This window comes from Peromyscus californicus, unplaced genomic scaffold (genome assembly GCF_007827085.1).
Source record: "Peromyscus californicus insignis strain IS unplaced genomic scaffold, ASM782708v3 Scaffold_9__1_contigs__length_137607984, whole genome shotgun sequence".
Classification (NCBI taxonomy): domain Eukaryota; kingdom Metazoa; phylum Chordata; class Mammalia; order Rodentia; family Cricetidae; genus Peromyscus; species Peromyscus californicus.
In genome coordinates this window covers 64081951-64095337 of record NW_026294617.1, presented here as the reverse complement: position 1 = coordinate 64095337, position 13387 = coordinate 64081951, and the positions used below count along the sequence as shown (strand labels likewise).

At 41.8% G+C, this 13387-nt stretch overlaps 1 protein-coding gene across 3 annotated transcripts; it reads right to left on the bottom strand.

Annotated features, from left to right (window-relative positions):
- Positions 1–1539: 1539 nt before the first annotated feature.
- Tigd4 (tigger transposable element derived 4) lies at positions 1540–13174 on the bottom strand. Of its 3 annotated transcripts, none has more exons than XM_052730352.1 (2): positions 13062–13174; positions 1540–5105 (listed from the first exon to the last, which is right to left on the bottom strand). In XM_052730352.1, the coding sequence occupies exon 2, from the start codon at positions 4700–4702 to the stop codon at positions 3158–3160; it is 1545 nt and encodes a 514-aa protein (XP_052586312.1). In that variant the 5' UTR covers positions 4703–5105; positions 13062–13174; the 3' UTR covers positions 1540–3157. The 3 variants fall into 3 exon arrangements, with proteins under 3 accessions (XP_052586312.1, XP_052586313.1, XP_052586314.1); XM_052730353.1 differs by having other exon boundaries at positions 13076–13174; XM_052730354.1 differs by lacking the exon at positions 13062–13174 and adding an exon at positions 5368–6391.
- Between the last annotated feature and the right edge of the window lie 213 nt (positions 13175–13387).

The following is a 13387-nucleotide window of genomic DNA, read 5'->3' as shown; positions in this document are numbered from 1 at the left end:
AGTGGTTGAATCTGGACTAATAATAATTTTAAAAAAAAAGCATAACAAAAACCAAAATGAAAACAACCCAATAGGATTTAAAGCTGAAATTGCACAGCTCGAGTTCAAACAGACATTATAAAAGGTTCCTCACTTGGATGGGAGGTCTGTCTTGCATAATGTGCACATAGTTCAGGAATGAAGAAGTACGCCTTTAAAACGAGTTCTACCTGCTCACAAGGCCTCTTTTTCCATCAGTAGAAATCAAGCTTAATCTTTCCATTTATGTAACTGTCTTTCGGTTCAGGCCATACTTTTCTTCTGGCAGTCATTCAGATACCGTATTATTCATACTTCTCCCAGCATTACCTCGAGGGGCAGGTATAGGATTTGCTATAAATAGATGGGGCTCAACAACACGGTAGACTAGTGGATACGTGGTATAGAGCAAACAACACCTCAGAAAGCACTCTGGGGGCTGAAAGGTGGGCTTCCGGATCCTCTTTGGGGAAGGGTTCCTCATTTGCTTCCATGGCAGCTCAAAAGTGGTTCTCTCACAGTGCTGAGTTATGGCTTTGCAAAGAGGAACATGGGTGTGGCATCAGTCAACAGCCTACCACGGTGACAGTGCATTCACCAAGGGTTTCAGGGCTGACAAAGAGGAAGTCAGGGCCACACAGATGCCCTGTTCTCCTGCTTCCTTCAGTGTGGGAAGTAAGACTATCGGGAACTCCTCATTTAGTTCTTACAGCCGACAAGCACATGACCACACCAGGAGCCTGCTCGGCACTCAGTATTCTCTGGCGATATGAAAGGACTATATAACTGTCCCAACTTTCAACAAGTTGCTGAAAGTTGACAACTAAGAACAAAATAAGTAAGCACGGAACAGAGTGGGGACTGGATCCTCTGGTTCTTCCTAACATATCGCAGAGGAGTCGTCTCATCAAGGGGGTGACCGTCTGAGCTTCTGTTAGGTGAATGCACGAAGAGGACCATGCCATTTATAGTACATTATCCAGCATGTATGTCACCAGCCCTCACTGTGCCACAGCCCCTGCTTTATTTGGAAAGGGCTCCAGGATCGTTTTACCCAGTGGCCACAGCCTCCTGCTGACTGACTCCCTCGGTGCTGTTTACTTCAGGGAGCCCGGCTCTCTGCTGCCTGTGACCCTGAAAGCAGAAGTCTGCTTCCCAACTCTACCTGCCATCATCTGGTCTAGTAGATGGGTTCCTCTTAACTGGGAAGTGTCTGTCTGGATGGCTTTCCTTTAGTTTTCCTCTCTCCTTGCTTCCCCCTCCCAGCTGATCTGCCTCCCAGACAGTGAAAAGAAGGTTTGCAGTGGGGGCTCAGTCTACACAGGAGTCAGGCAGGCAACAGGACCCCCCAAACGCTGGCTACACACCCTCCTGTGTTAGCCTGAAGCAAACCTTCCACTAGTTCAGAAGGGACACACAGTGAAAAATGCCCTAAATGCAATACAAGATTTGTTCTTGGTTAATAAGAAGTAAAAAACACTGTTGAGACAGCAAGAGTTTATAAAGCCAAAACAATGGAAACAAAAACATTTATTTTAAAACCAGACTAACTGCAAGTAATTTTTTCTTGAGGGACAAATGGGCTCTCAAGAACTCCTTTAGGTCCATGATTGAGCCAAATTAAAATTACATATCAAATCACAAAATGCTTTTAATTTAAATAGTCCATGTTTAATAATAAAAGAAACCTTTAAAATATTAATACATTGTAAGGCTCAACTATTACTAAATCCTCAGAGCAGAGCAAATCAGTAATAGAAAATAAAAATGCTCTGTTAAATTATTTTCTTCTAAGTATATGATCTTTTGGCAGATTAATAGTTCACAACAAATCACTATGCTTTGTATTTTTATAAAATACTTTGCAACAGAACCTAAATTAGGTATAATAAGTTAAATAAACATGCTACTTAAAACTGAACACTAGGAAAAACTGATACATTGTTGAAATTTTGCTCAATGACTATTTTTAGATGGTGATTAGGTAATTTCCTACAGTTATTTTAATGCAACATATAGATAAAACTTTCTCTAACAATTTTAATAAAAATTTTAGAGAAAGAAAAATTGGAGGAAGACAACTAATTATCATTATTGCTGAAAATAAATTTCAGTAAAATCAAGAACAAAATTTAGATTAAAAGTTCAGCTGTTGTAATTAAAAAAAACAAGCACCATAATTTTTGGTAACTCTATGTGTACCTTCAATTGGCTCAAGAGTTTACCCTATTCTAATATATGAATTTAATAAGTGTTTCCTTCAAGTGTTTTCCCACTAAACAAGCACACATGTATATATAACAGAAGGACCCATAGCTCCTGGTGACAGATGACAGGAAGCCCTACAGAGCAACTGCTTTTCATTTGACTTAATTTGACAAGTTACTTGAAAGCAGCAAAAGTTACATTGTGTGTCATCTTGGTGCACAGGCAGATTAGAATGTATTTTCAGAATATTTTTCAATCAGGAAGATTAACTAATTGTAGCATAATTTTACACTACTTTGATACTCAAAACTTTAATTAGAACTGTGCATGATGACTTACACCTACAATCCCAGAATTTGAGAGGCTGAGGCAGGAGCATTGCCATGAGTTTGAGGCCAGCTTGGACTACATAGTGAGACTCTGTCTTTAAAAAACCAACCAAAAAACAAAAGAGAATAAAAGAACTCATTAGGATACAGATGGCATATGTGTGTGTGTGTGTGTGTGTGTGTGTGTGTGTGTAACTTTATAAAAATAAGCAAGCTATTTCTGTTTCTTAGACTATATAGATAAACTAAAATATTCTAGAACATGATCTGAACTTAAAAACAAAGAAAACAGAAACCAGCAACTTCATGCATGTGAGTTAGCCAGCTGAAGAGTTCTTTCAAACATACCCTGTCTCTTTCAAGTACAAAGCCTCTGAAGACAGTTTTATTCTCCCCAAACCTGCTAAGCAGAATTCTGCAGTTTCACTTAGTCATTATTTACCAGAGAGCTTTGCTATTCAAATCAAAGGCTGCTGCAATTAAGTCAAGGATTGTTAGGCTTTCTCTTTTCTTATTTAATTAACTGACACTTTCCTTTTATGTTCCTTATGCAATAAGATACACCAGGAAAAGTTCCTGCTCCGCCGATGTACAATACATGACTATTTAGGTGACAAAGTGTTAATAAAGTTTTCAAGGTCTGCTAAAGAATTGTGAAGTTCATCGTTCATATCGTGACTTCTAAGAAACCTTTTAAGAGTGCCTACAGCTTCCATTGCTTCATTCTTGGACGGTAAGGGCAGGTCCACTTCTGGAGCTCCGCTGTCCTCCTCCTCCTCTTCATCAGAAGCAAAAAATCCAGCTTCATCTTGTTTACTTTCTTTGGTCCACTCGGCATCATCATTTGGGGTGGCTTCACAAGTCTCCAGATCCTCATCCAGGGCAGCGTATTCCTCTAGGGACAAGCCTTCAGGAAACTCCACTCCTGCCCCCAGAGCATGGGCAGCCAGGTCAAGAGCAGTGTCACTCTCTGCATTGGGCGGGTCACTTTCCCCCTGTGGAGACCTGAATCCTGCTTCTTCATAGCTTTTAACAATGGTCTCTGGGGTTACAGCTCTCCAGCAGAGATGCAGCGTATCAACAGCATCTAGTAGAGAAAATGTAAATTCTTTGCTACTTTCAACAGAACTTAAGAATTTCTTGATAAGGCAATGCCGATATTTGATTTTAAGGCTCTTAATAACACCTTGTTTCATGGCTACAAACCCGGAAGACAAGCACGATGGGAAGAATACTAACTCAATGGACTTTAGGTTCTTCACTTCTGGGTGTGCTGGAAAAGAATCAACAAAAATCACCACTCTTCGTTGCTGGGCTTGAAATTTCTCATCAAGCTTCTGCATCCACTGTTCAAATATGGCTGCGGTCATCCATGCCATTTTGTTAGCCTCATAATACACAGGCAGTGATTTGATACCTTTGAAACAACGTGGAGCTTGGTTTTTCCCGATAATAAGCAAAGGAAGCTTCTCTGTGCCATCCATATTTGAACCTACTGCCAGCGTTATCCTATCTTTGCACAGCTTTCCAACGGAACAGGTTTCTCCTTTAAATGCAAATGTATTTGTAGGTAACATTCGATAAAGCAGCCCAGTCTCTTTGACATTGAACACATTTTTAGGATGATAATCATTTAAGTAATAAGGAAGCACGTTTTGGTACCAGACAGTGGCAGGGTCTATAGATATACCCGTGGCTTCTACAGGTTGTGCTCGGAATACTAAGCCATACCTGGACTTAAAACGATCCAGCCAACCATTGCTGCACTTAAAATCATTGTGTCCCAGCTTCTGGGCAAAATCATTGGCTTTTAGACGCAACATTGGACCATTAACTGGAACATTGAGACACTGGGCAATCCGATACCATCTCATCAATGCCTCTTCCAGATCCGTATAAAATGCCGTCCTCAGTCTTTTTCTTTTCGGATCAAATCGCAAAGATTCAAAGGCTTCCAGAACTTTGTCTTTGTTTTTCATAATGGAAGACAATGAATTTTTCTTTATTCCATACTCAGCTGCGATCTCTGCCTTCTTCTTGCCACTTTCCACTGCGTTGATGATGTCAATCTTTTCCTCAATGGAGAGACTCTTCTTTTTCTTCACTGTTACTGGCTGAGTCACGGCATCCGCAGGAGCCTCTGCCATTGTAGCTGCTGCTCGTGAGGACCTCGTCTCTGACCTCCGGGTACAAGTTTCTGTAGCCAAATTCAGTTTTCAGTACGGTATGGACCAGGGCTTCCTATCTGTCATTTCCTGTATTAAAGTTGGTAGGTATCAACAGTCTAATTCTTTAGGAAACCAACAACTAGATATATCTTTTCAGAGCCTGAAGAAAATTCTATATGCGACTAAAAGAGGCACCTCCTTCCTCGGGTCTTGTGTGGCTCAATTTATAGTTCTTCGGAGTTCCAGAAGTCAAGCTAAAATAGGAAGCTCATTATGTCAGACCTGCCCAGTCCTGCTGATGTATTTTTGGAGCTGCAATCCTTTAAGACGATCCATTTTATCCATGCATGCTTCAACCTTTTACTAATTCTCCACAGCCAGCCTCAAAGATAAGAAGAAACAAACTTTAAAAAGTGTCCATGCAAAACATCACCTGTGAAGTTCTAGCTTCTTCAGAGTTACAGGGGAAAAAAAGAGTGGCATGCTCCTTCTACTTCTTTCTTGAAAATGACAGGGGGAAGGTAGCATTTTAGCAATATGTCAACTGGATATCAAGAAAACACTGGGCCACTCTGGGCGACCAAGAAAAGGGTGGGAAGAAGTTTCTGAAACGCAGGGACCAACGTTTGCAGGTGAACACTTACCTCCTGAACCACTCTCCACGAAACCTCCCCAGATCTGCTTTGTGGGTTTGGAGCCTCCCTGTGCTTTGAAATACATACTTCTAAAATAAATCGGACAAATTTAATCTGCTTTGAAAATGTGTGCTTGCCAAAATTAATGAACTAAAAACGATCCTGGAGAGATCCTTGGTGGCTGTTTTCTCCATGAGGTCAGGCGGTAGCCTCTGACTCCTCTAAGAGGAAAAATAGACAGTCAATTTTTAATAGCACATGGGAGACAGACTTCTTCATAGGAGTCTGCTTCATTGAAATACTCAAATCAAGTGCTCAATAATTCCATTAAAAAAAATCTAAACCCTAATCTCCCTCAAAGCTAAACAATCCAATAATGTTTACATCAGTTTAGTACAGTACCTGACTATACACAGGTCAGTGTTGCTTGAGAACATGCATCATAATAAACACATTATTAAGAGGATATAATGTAGAAAATTATCTAGACTAAAATAGGAAGTAGAAAGATCGTGGTTCCTGCCCTCTCAGGCCCTCTGCTGTCTATGTGTGGAAAAGTGTCTTGCCATAGTATAAAGACATGGGCTTTGGTGCAAGATGGATCTTGAGAAGTGACTGCCATTTAGTACTTAGTGGTCCTGGGTCACCTAACTTAAAAGCCTCATCTCTTTATCTGTAAAAGGAGGAAAACTGCAGGACTGACTTCAGAGAGTTGCTGCACACTCTGTAACACTCAGTGAGAGCGCAAGGGGCACAAGAGCACACACGTGCACACACACACACACACACACACACACACACACACACACACACACATGCGCACGCGCAAGCACACACACACACTCGCATATAGGCCAGGCTGGTCTTGGACTTGCCATCCTCTCCTTCAGCTGCTAAAGCACTGGCTAGATTTAACAGTATGCAACCACCATGCCCAGCAGCACTTGTTAAAGTTTCCAACGAGTGGGCTGATAATTTCATCATTTCATCTGTAAATTGCAGAATTGGGGACTTGAATAACAAAAATAGAGTGGAAACATTGCTCTGTGTGGGGGGGGGGGGGCGGGCGGGGGACGTTGGGTGTCCTTTTCTTTACTTGAGACCAAGTCTCTCATTGAACCTGGAGCTCGCCATTTTCATCTAGGCTGGCCATCTGTCTCCACACCCACCCCAAGCATTGAAGTTACAGGTGAATGCAGCTATTGCATGGCTTATTAGGTAGGCGCTAGGGCTCCAACACAGGTCTTCATGCTTGAACAGCAAGCACTCTTAGCCAATCAGTCCTCCTCCTTGCCAAGCCTCATTCTTTTTAAGCAGCAGCAGTGAGAACAGCCACAGGACTCCATGTAGCAGGCTTTCTTGGACCGTCTGCCCTCAAATCATGACACGAAGACTTATTAATTATGAATGCCTGGCCTTAGCTTAGGCGTGTCCCACTAGCTCTTATAACTTATATTAACCTGTTTCTCTTCATCTGTGCTTTGCCTCGGGCCTTTTTACCTTTCGTTCTGTATGTCCTATTCCGTGTCTGCCTGGCTGGCTGCTGCCTGGCTGCTGGCCTGGGGCATCTTCCCCCCTCCCCCTCACATGCCCCCTCCTCTTCTCTTCTCGTCCTTCCAACCCCCTACTAGATTCCTCCTCCTACTTGTTCTCTCTGCCTGCAAGCCCTGCCTATCCCTCTATTGCCTAGCTATTGGCGGTTCACCATTTTACTAGACCAATCAGGTGACTTAATTAGGCAAGGTGAAACAAATGTAATACATCTTTATATAGTTAAACAAATACAGCATAAACAAATGTAATACATCTTTACATAGTTAAACAAATGCAATATAAACAAATTTAACACATCTTTACATAGTTAAAGTAATATTCCACAACAGCTCCAGACAGGCTCACCGTCACTTCCCAGACACTAGCTCTCTTACCAGAATCTGTCTGTTCTGGACATGCCGCAGCCAAGACAACAAGAAGTTAATGTGATAAGTGGACATTATTATGTGGGCACCAGTCTTCTTGCTGTGTCTCCAGGATTCCCAGACGACAAGCTACATCTTTTTGCTTTTTTTTTTAAGATAGGATCTTTCTAAAAAGTCTAGGCTGACCTTGAACTCATAACCTGTATACCTCGGCTTCTTGAGTGTTGGGATTGCAGGTGTGCCCAGCTCACACAATCTTGTTAAAATTCTTCTGCCCGTTTTCTAACTTAGAGAAGTAATTCTGAATAACAGGAATTACAGCATAGGTTTTTTTTTTAAATTGTTGTTGCAAAAAGGTCTTAATAATAACATCAACAAGGCTTTGGTTTTCAAATCTCTTTGCTGCCTATATGCCAAGTAACTAAGGAGGAAGGTAAAGCTGAGTTTTAATGGTCACACAGTTATAATGTGATTGGAACGCAGTTTAGATCTAGTCTTTTTAATATCCAGTCTATATTTTATTCTTTATATTAGAGTATACTTGAATCATATTGATAAGGCCTTCTCTGACCATAGTTTACATTCTGTGTTCTCTGCACCAATCCAAGTCAGCACCTATAGTACCTACATAGAACTTACAACTTTAAAAATGTTTATTTTTATTTTATGTGTATGCATGGGCCCAGGAATCTGTGGAGGTCAGAAGAGGCACTGGGTCCCCTGGGACTGGAGTTACAGATGTTTAGCTGCCATGGGTGCTGGGGACCAAACCTGGGTCCTATGTAAGAACAAGTGTTCTTAACTACTGATCCACCTCTCCGGCCCTAACAACAACACACTTTAAAGGCAATATCAGGTTCCTATGGAAGAATAGATCATTATGGATGCTGTGAACAGCCATGGCATCTTTAGCTAACTGTTAGGGAAAGCTAGGCTTTCTAAGTAAACAGGATTTGACCATTTGACTGAGTCCTCTCAACTCCTAGAACATTGTTCATTTATATGGGGACTCTTTGCATATTTTCTTATAAATCTGTTGACTATCTTTTAGGTAAATATTTTGCTCTTATTAGTTTGATATTAGCATTCAGAAAACATCTCCCTCCCTCCCACCTTATTTTACTTGTCAAAAAATAAACAATGGCTACAGAAATGATAACTTGAATTTCCTCTCTTTGTTCATCCTAACTAAAGCAATTAAAAAAAAAAACAAATTGAAAATCTCTAATCTCCAAATCTTAAATCCAGCAGACTTACGGATTAAGGATGTCCACCCTGTAGAATCTATGCAAATATTCCAAATAAAAGACTCACACTCTGAAATACTTGCGTGAAGCACTTCAGATAATGAACATTAAGCTCGTATGCACAATCACAGAGACCAGGTCATCTTTATCAGTACCTTTAATTAGGAAGATATTCAACAGTATCATTTCCTTCAACAACAAAAGTCAAATTTCCATAGCAAAATACAACAAATTCCTAAAACAATCAAATATGTGATGTAAGCCAGACAAACTAGACCTTTCCCCTGGAAAAGTATAAACACGGTACTACCTAATTAATAAAATGGATGTTATCCCACCTCCCATAGGGTAATGGCTGGTGTTGGTTTTTGCAAGAAATAATGGCAGTAACTAATATTCACTGAATGCTCATCCTTTTAATAAGCTCAGAATTCATTTCCCCTTTGAACACATTAAGCCGAAAAATGCTGTCCTATGAGTTAGAAAATATTTTTCAATGTCAACAATTAAACTAAGTAATAGGCCTTTCCCTAGAGAACCCTACAAGTGGTAAGAATAATACGAGTCCTCTTTCATGTTTCTGGTTTTCCCTAGGAGAATGGTAGCATCTAGTGTTGTCCAGGATATTGTTACATATGTTTTTAGGAGGCACAGAATTGGTACAACGCTTATGGAAGGCAAATTAGCAATACAAGAGGAAACGCTTTAAACAATAACTTCTTTTTTTTTTTTTAATTTTTTTTTTTTTGGTTTTTCGAGACAGGGTTTCTCTGTGTAGCTTTGCGCCTTTCCTGGGACTCACTTGGTAGCCCAGGCTGGCCTCGAACTCATAGAGATCCACCTGGCTCTGCCTCCCGAGTGCTGGGATTAAAGGCGTGCACCACCACCGCCCGGCAACAATAACTTCTTAATCTACAAAGTCTGTATCTATAATTCTGTCTGGAATTGGAGTTCCTGGGAGTTGTGAGCCATGTGGGTGCTGGGAGCTGAGCCTTTACAAGAGGGAGGTCTACAAGGCCCTCTCTCGAGAACAGTAAGTACTCCAAACCAGCACAGCAACCATTTATGATTTCAGAAGTCCAGGGAACTCACTTGGTCTTTAGGGTCTCACAAGGCAGAGATCAGGATGCTAGTCTCTTATCGAGAGGCTCTGAGAAAGAATGAGCGCCAAGTCTCACTGAGGTCATTCCTTGCTGTGTAGGACTGAAGCCCCAGCATTTAGTTGGTGGCTGTTACCAGATCACTCTCTGCACTCAGAGCCCTCCATCATGTCCTTGTCTCTAGTCTTCACAACAGAGACTACTCTCCTGTCCAGGCCCTTGTACACTCTGACTTTCTTTGACTTCCTCTCCTAACTGCTTTTAAAGGCTTCATGGGGTCACGTTAGTTGCACTCACCCAGATTAGCTCAGTAACTCAAAGCCAACTAATTAGCTACCTTAACCACACCTGTAAAAATCCCCTTGCAGGTAATATTACATGATTTTGGAAATGTTATCCCATCGTGTTTACAGGAAGGGAATAATACAAGGTGGAAGTCATTGGAGGTCAGCCTAGATTCTCCATGGCATATAGTATTCTTTGGGTTAAATATTATAGACAGAATTGGAAAAATCTAAATGTACCACAAAAGGGTTAATTAAATAAATTAAGAAATATCTATATATTGAAACACTACTGAACCACTAAGTGATTTTTTTTTTTCTGAGACAGAGTCTTACTCTGTAGCCCAGGCTAACCTCAAACTTATAGTTTTGGCCTCCTCTATAGCTTGAGGTTACAGGTATAAACCATCATTCCTGGCTGGAAAGATAATATTTAATGGCATGAAGAAAATTCTATGACATAAGTTTAAAAAGAAAAATATGAATCTATATGCCAGAAAAAACTGAAAATTACATTACTTGGGTGAACTATAGATTCTTAATAACAATTGTTAAATAAATGAAGAAAAAATATGGATAAAAGTCTTTTGGTGAAACACCAGCCTTTCATCAGGAATGTTGAATGTTCCTGTTAGTAAATGAATTTTAAGTTCAGCCTCCCCACCCACATTTCCTCTCTCCTTTTTTTAAATTCTAGTGTTTTGTTTGTACCAGATTGTACAAGAAAACGGAAGCATTGGGAGACGTAACACTGGCAGTCTTCCCATTCAGAAAATCTGGGGAGTAGCACATTCTTCTCTTCTTATCGGGAGTTCGCAGCTCTCTCTTCGGAGACCCAAGCACTCCCCAAACTGAAAAGCACTCACTTTTGTCTTTCACTCCTAGACTGCAACTAGGCCCACTTAAACCTGCCCATATCACAACACTTAACAGCAGCAGTTGCTGGTCTTCTGGAAGTTTCCTGCTGTGCAACACATAACATATTTCTACAACTCAAGTAGTATTAACTTCCTGGTAGTTATGAAAGGATAAAACGAGTCCAAAGTTCAGTCTGCCAAAAAGGATAAGGGAGCCAGTGAAATGGCTCAGCTGCTAAAGACTTGCCGTACAAGCCTGATAACGTAAGTTGGGTCTTTTGGTTTTTTGTTTGGACTAGGCGAAACAGATATGAGGTCAGCGGCACAGGGTAGACCAACAGGGGTTCAAATTAAGGGCTGTGGTGAAGAGGTGGCAACAAGGAACCTTCACAGGGAGGACAAAACTGGGTTTCTAATGGAAGCAGGAGCTGAGTCACTGTCAAGGATGAGTGTGAGTGAGGTGTGAAGACATTTCTGCAGAGAAGACTAGACAGTGAAAACAGACACGCCAGAAGTCACAGGGCTAGGCACATACTAAACAGCTCTGTGTAGTCACACCTTCATCCCCATGTGGAGATGGATGGTACTTGACTAAATGAGCACTCTGACTCAGGATATATAGAGTACTGATTGGGTTGAAGGGTTACACAACAGAAAGCAAGATTGGGACCAGACCTCGGGAAGCCTTGCATGCCAAGTAGGGAGGTCAAGTTCATCCAGAATGCCACCAAGGCCAATCGGAGGCTTAGAGTGGAAAAGCAACAGTCATATGCGAAGGCTCCCCTGTTATCAAGAACAACAAATGATCTAATGAAATAATAAAAGAATAAATGACTCCTCTGGGTAAAGCCTTAACACCACTAAGCTCATCTGGTGTACTTTATACATAAGTGAGTGAAGTTGTACACGTACCTATAAGGAAGCTTCTAAAAAGTCTAACACCTTTACATTTCACCCTGTCCACCTGGGAGCTTCTCGATATGTCCCGATATCCAGCACCCTCTATTAAAGCCTTTATTTCCTGAAGATTATACTGTGTGATCAGTAACCTACATATCTCTCCACGAAGAGAAAGCTACTGATGAAGAGTGCTGGGATTTTTGACACATTATTAGAATTCTCAGAGACAAGATCTGGACGTAGCAATTACTTGCTCTTGAGAAAATAGCATTGACAAGCAGTATGCAACATTCAAAATCTAAATCTGACACTTATTTAATGCAAAATGGAGTAAAAGCATTAGCCACTAATCTGTTCTCTTCTTTCCTTCCTGATTACAAAGTGAAAGACAGGCAGTCTACTAAAGTTCTCCTCAAGCCCAGAATAGAGAGTGTCTAACTTTGCAAAAGGTGAATACATTATCTCCACGTCAAGTCAGTCTGTGACAGCGAATCCTTTTTATCTTCTCTCTCTGATCAGTTGAGAGGAGCAGGAATCTTCTAGTTTTCCTAAGCGGAATGGGCAGGCAGAATGCTTTGGGGCAAAAAGGGGAGAAAATAAGCAAAAAGGAAGGAAGGGAAAAATAAGTCTCCATTTCAGTAGACATAGATTTAAAAGTTTTTCAGTTGGTATCAAAAAACTGATCTCAAGTAACACAAAAAGAAAAAAAGAAAGAAGAAGAGACATCTTCAGGGATCCTTAAGGAGACAGCCAGTCCTGTTAAGTACTAATTGTCCACACCATTCATCCACAACTGGGCATTAAGAGACAGGTTTTTTCCAAGTCACCCCAGAAGCCCTGTAGATAACATTTGCACTTAGCTACAAGTCCTGCTCAGTTCCTACGAAGTGAGAGGAGTTACTCAGAACGGAAGGGCCCTTTATACAGGATTTATGTTTGGGGATGTCAGCACTGTCTTTGTGAGAGTTGACATGCTAGAGATCTAAGACAATACCGTTACTTGGGTTTGAAGTGTATGTAGTGCATTTATATAGTGTCACTTTTAACGAGCCTGGGGAAGGCACCGTACAGGGATACCGAACACCTTGAAAATGTGCTCTGGCACATTTCTATCTAGGACCGCTGGGAATCACTTTCCTTCCAGTTTGTGCTGGGGAGGGAGGATTCTTGCAGGTACCCCCAAAGGAAGGTAGGAAACGACCAAGAAGCGCTCTGGGAGAAGGGATAGTTGAGCGCTTTCTGTGGACAGGACGGAGGCGATCTACTTAAGAGATGATGGGGATAAGCAGGAAAGCAGGACTTGGTTGCTGGTAAAAAGAGGAACCGCAAAGAAAAGTACTATGGGTCCACTGTCAGAGACACAGAGCAGGGCGGGAGAGCACAGAAACAGAGCTACCATCGTGCGCTCACTCTCTGCGGCGATTGGCATGAGTGCGGTGGTCGCGGCGGCGAAGGGCGAGGCACCGGGGGGAAACGAAGGTCAGGCCTCCGTCTGGCTGCTTATCTTCGCTCCATCCCTTCCGCGTCCCGTCCGCGCGGCTGGAATAACCTTCTCCGTTCTCTCCGGGGGTTGACCATGCTTCGGCTCCTCGGTGGTGGTGTGGCGGTGAGATACGGCCATTTCCACCCTCCGGGCAGCGGGTGTGAGTGTGGGGAAAAGGATAGGAGACACCTGGCCGAAGGGCTGCACCTCACCAACTAGAACCCGCCTCTCTACTCCAC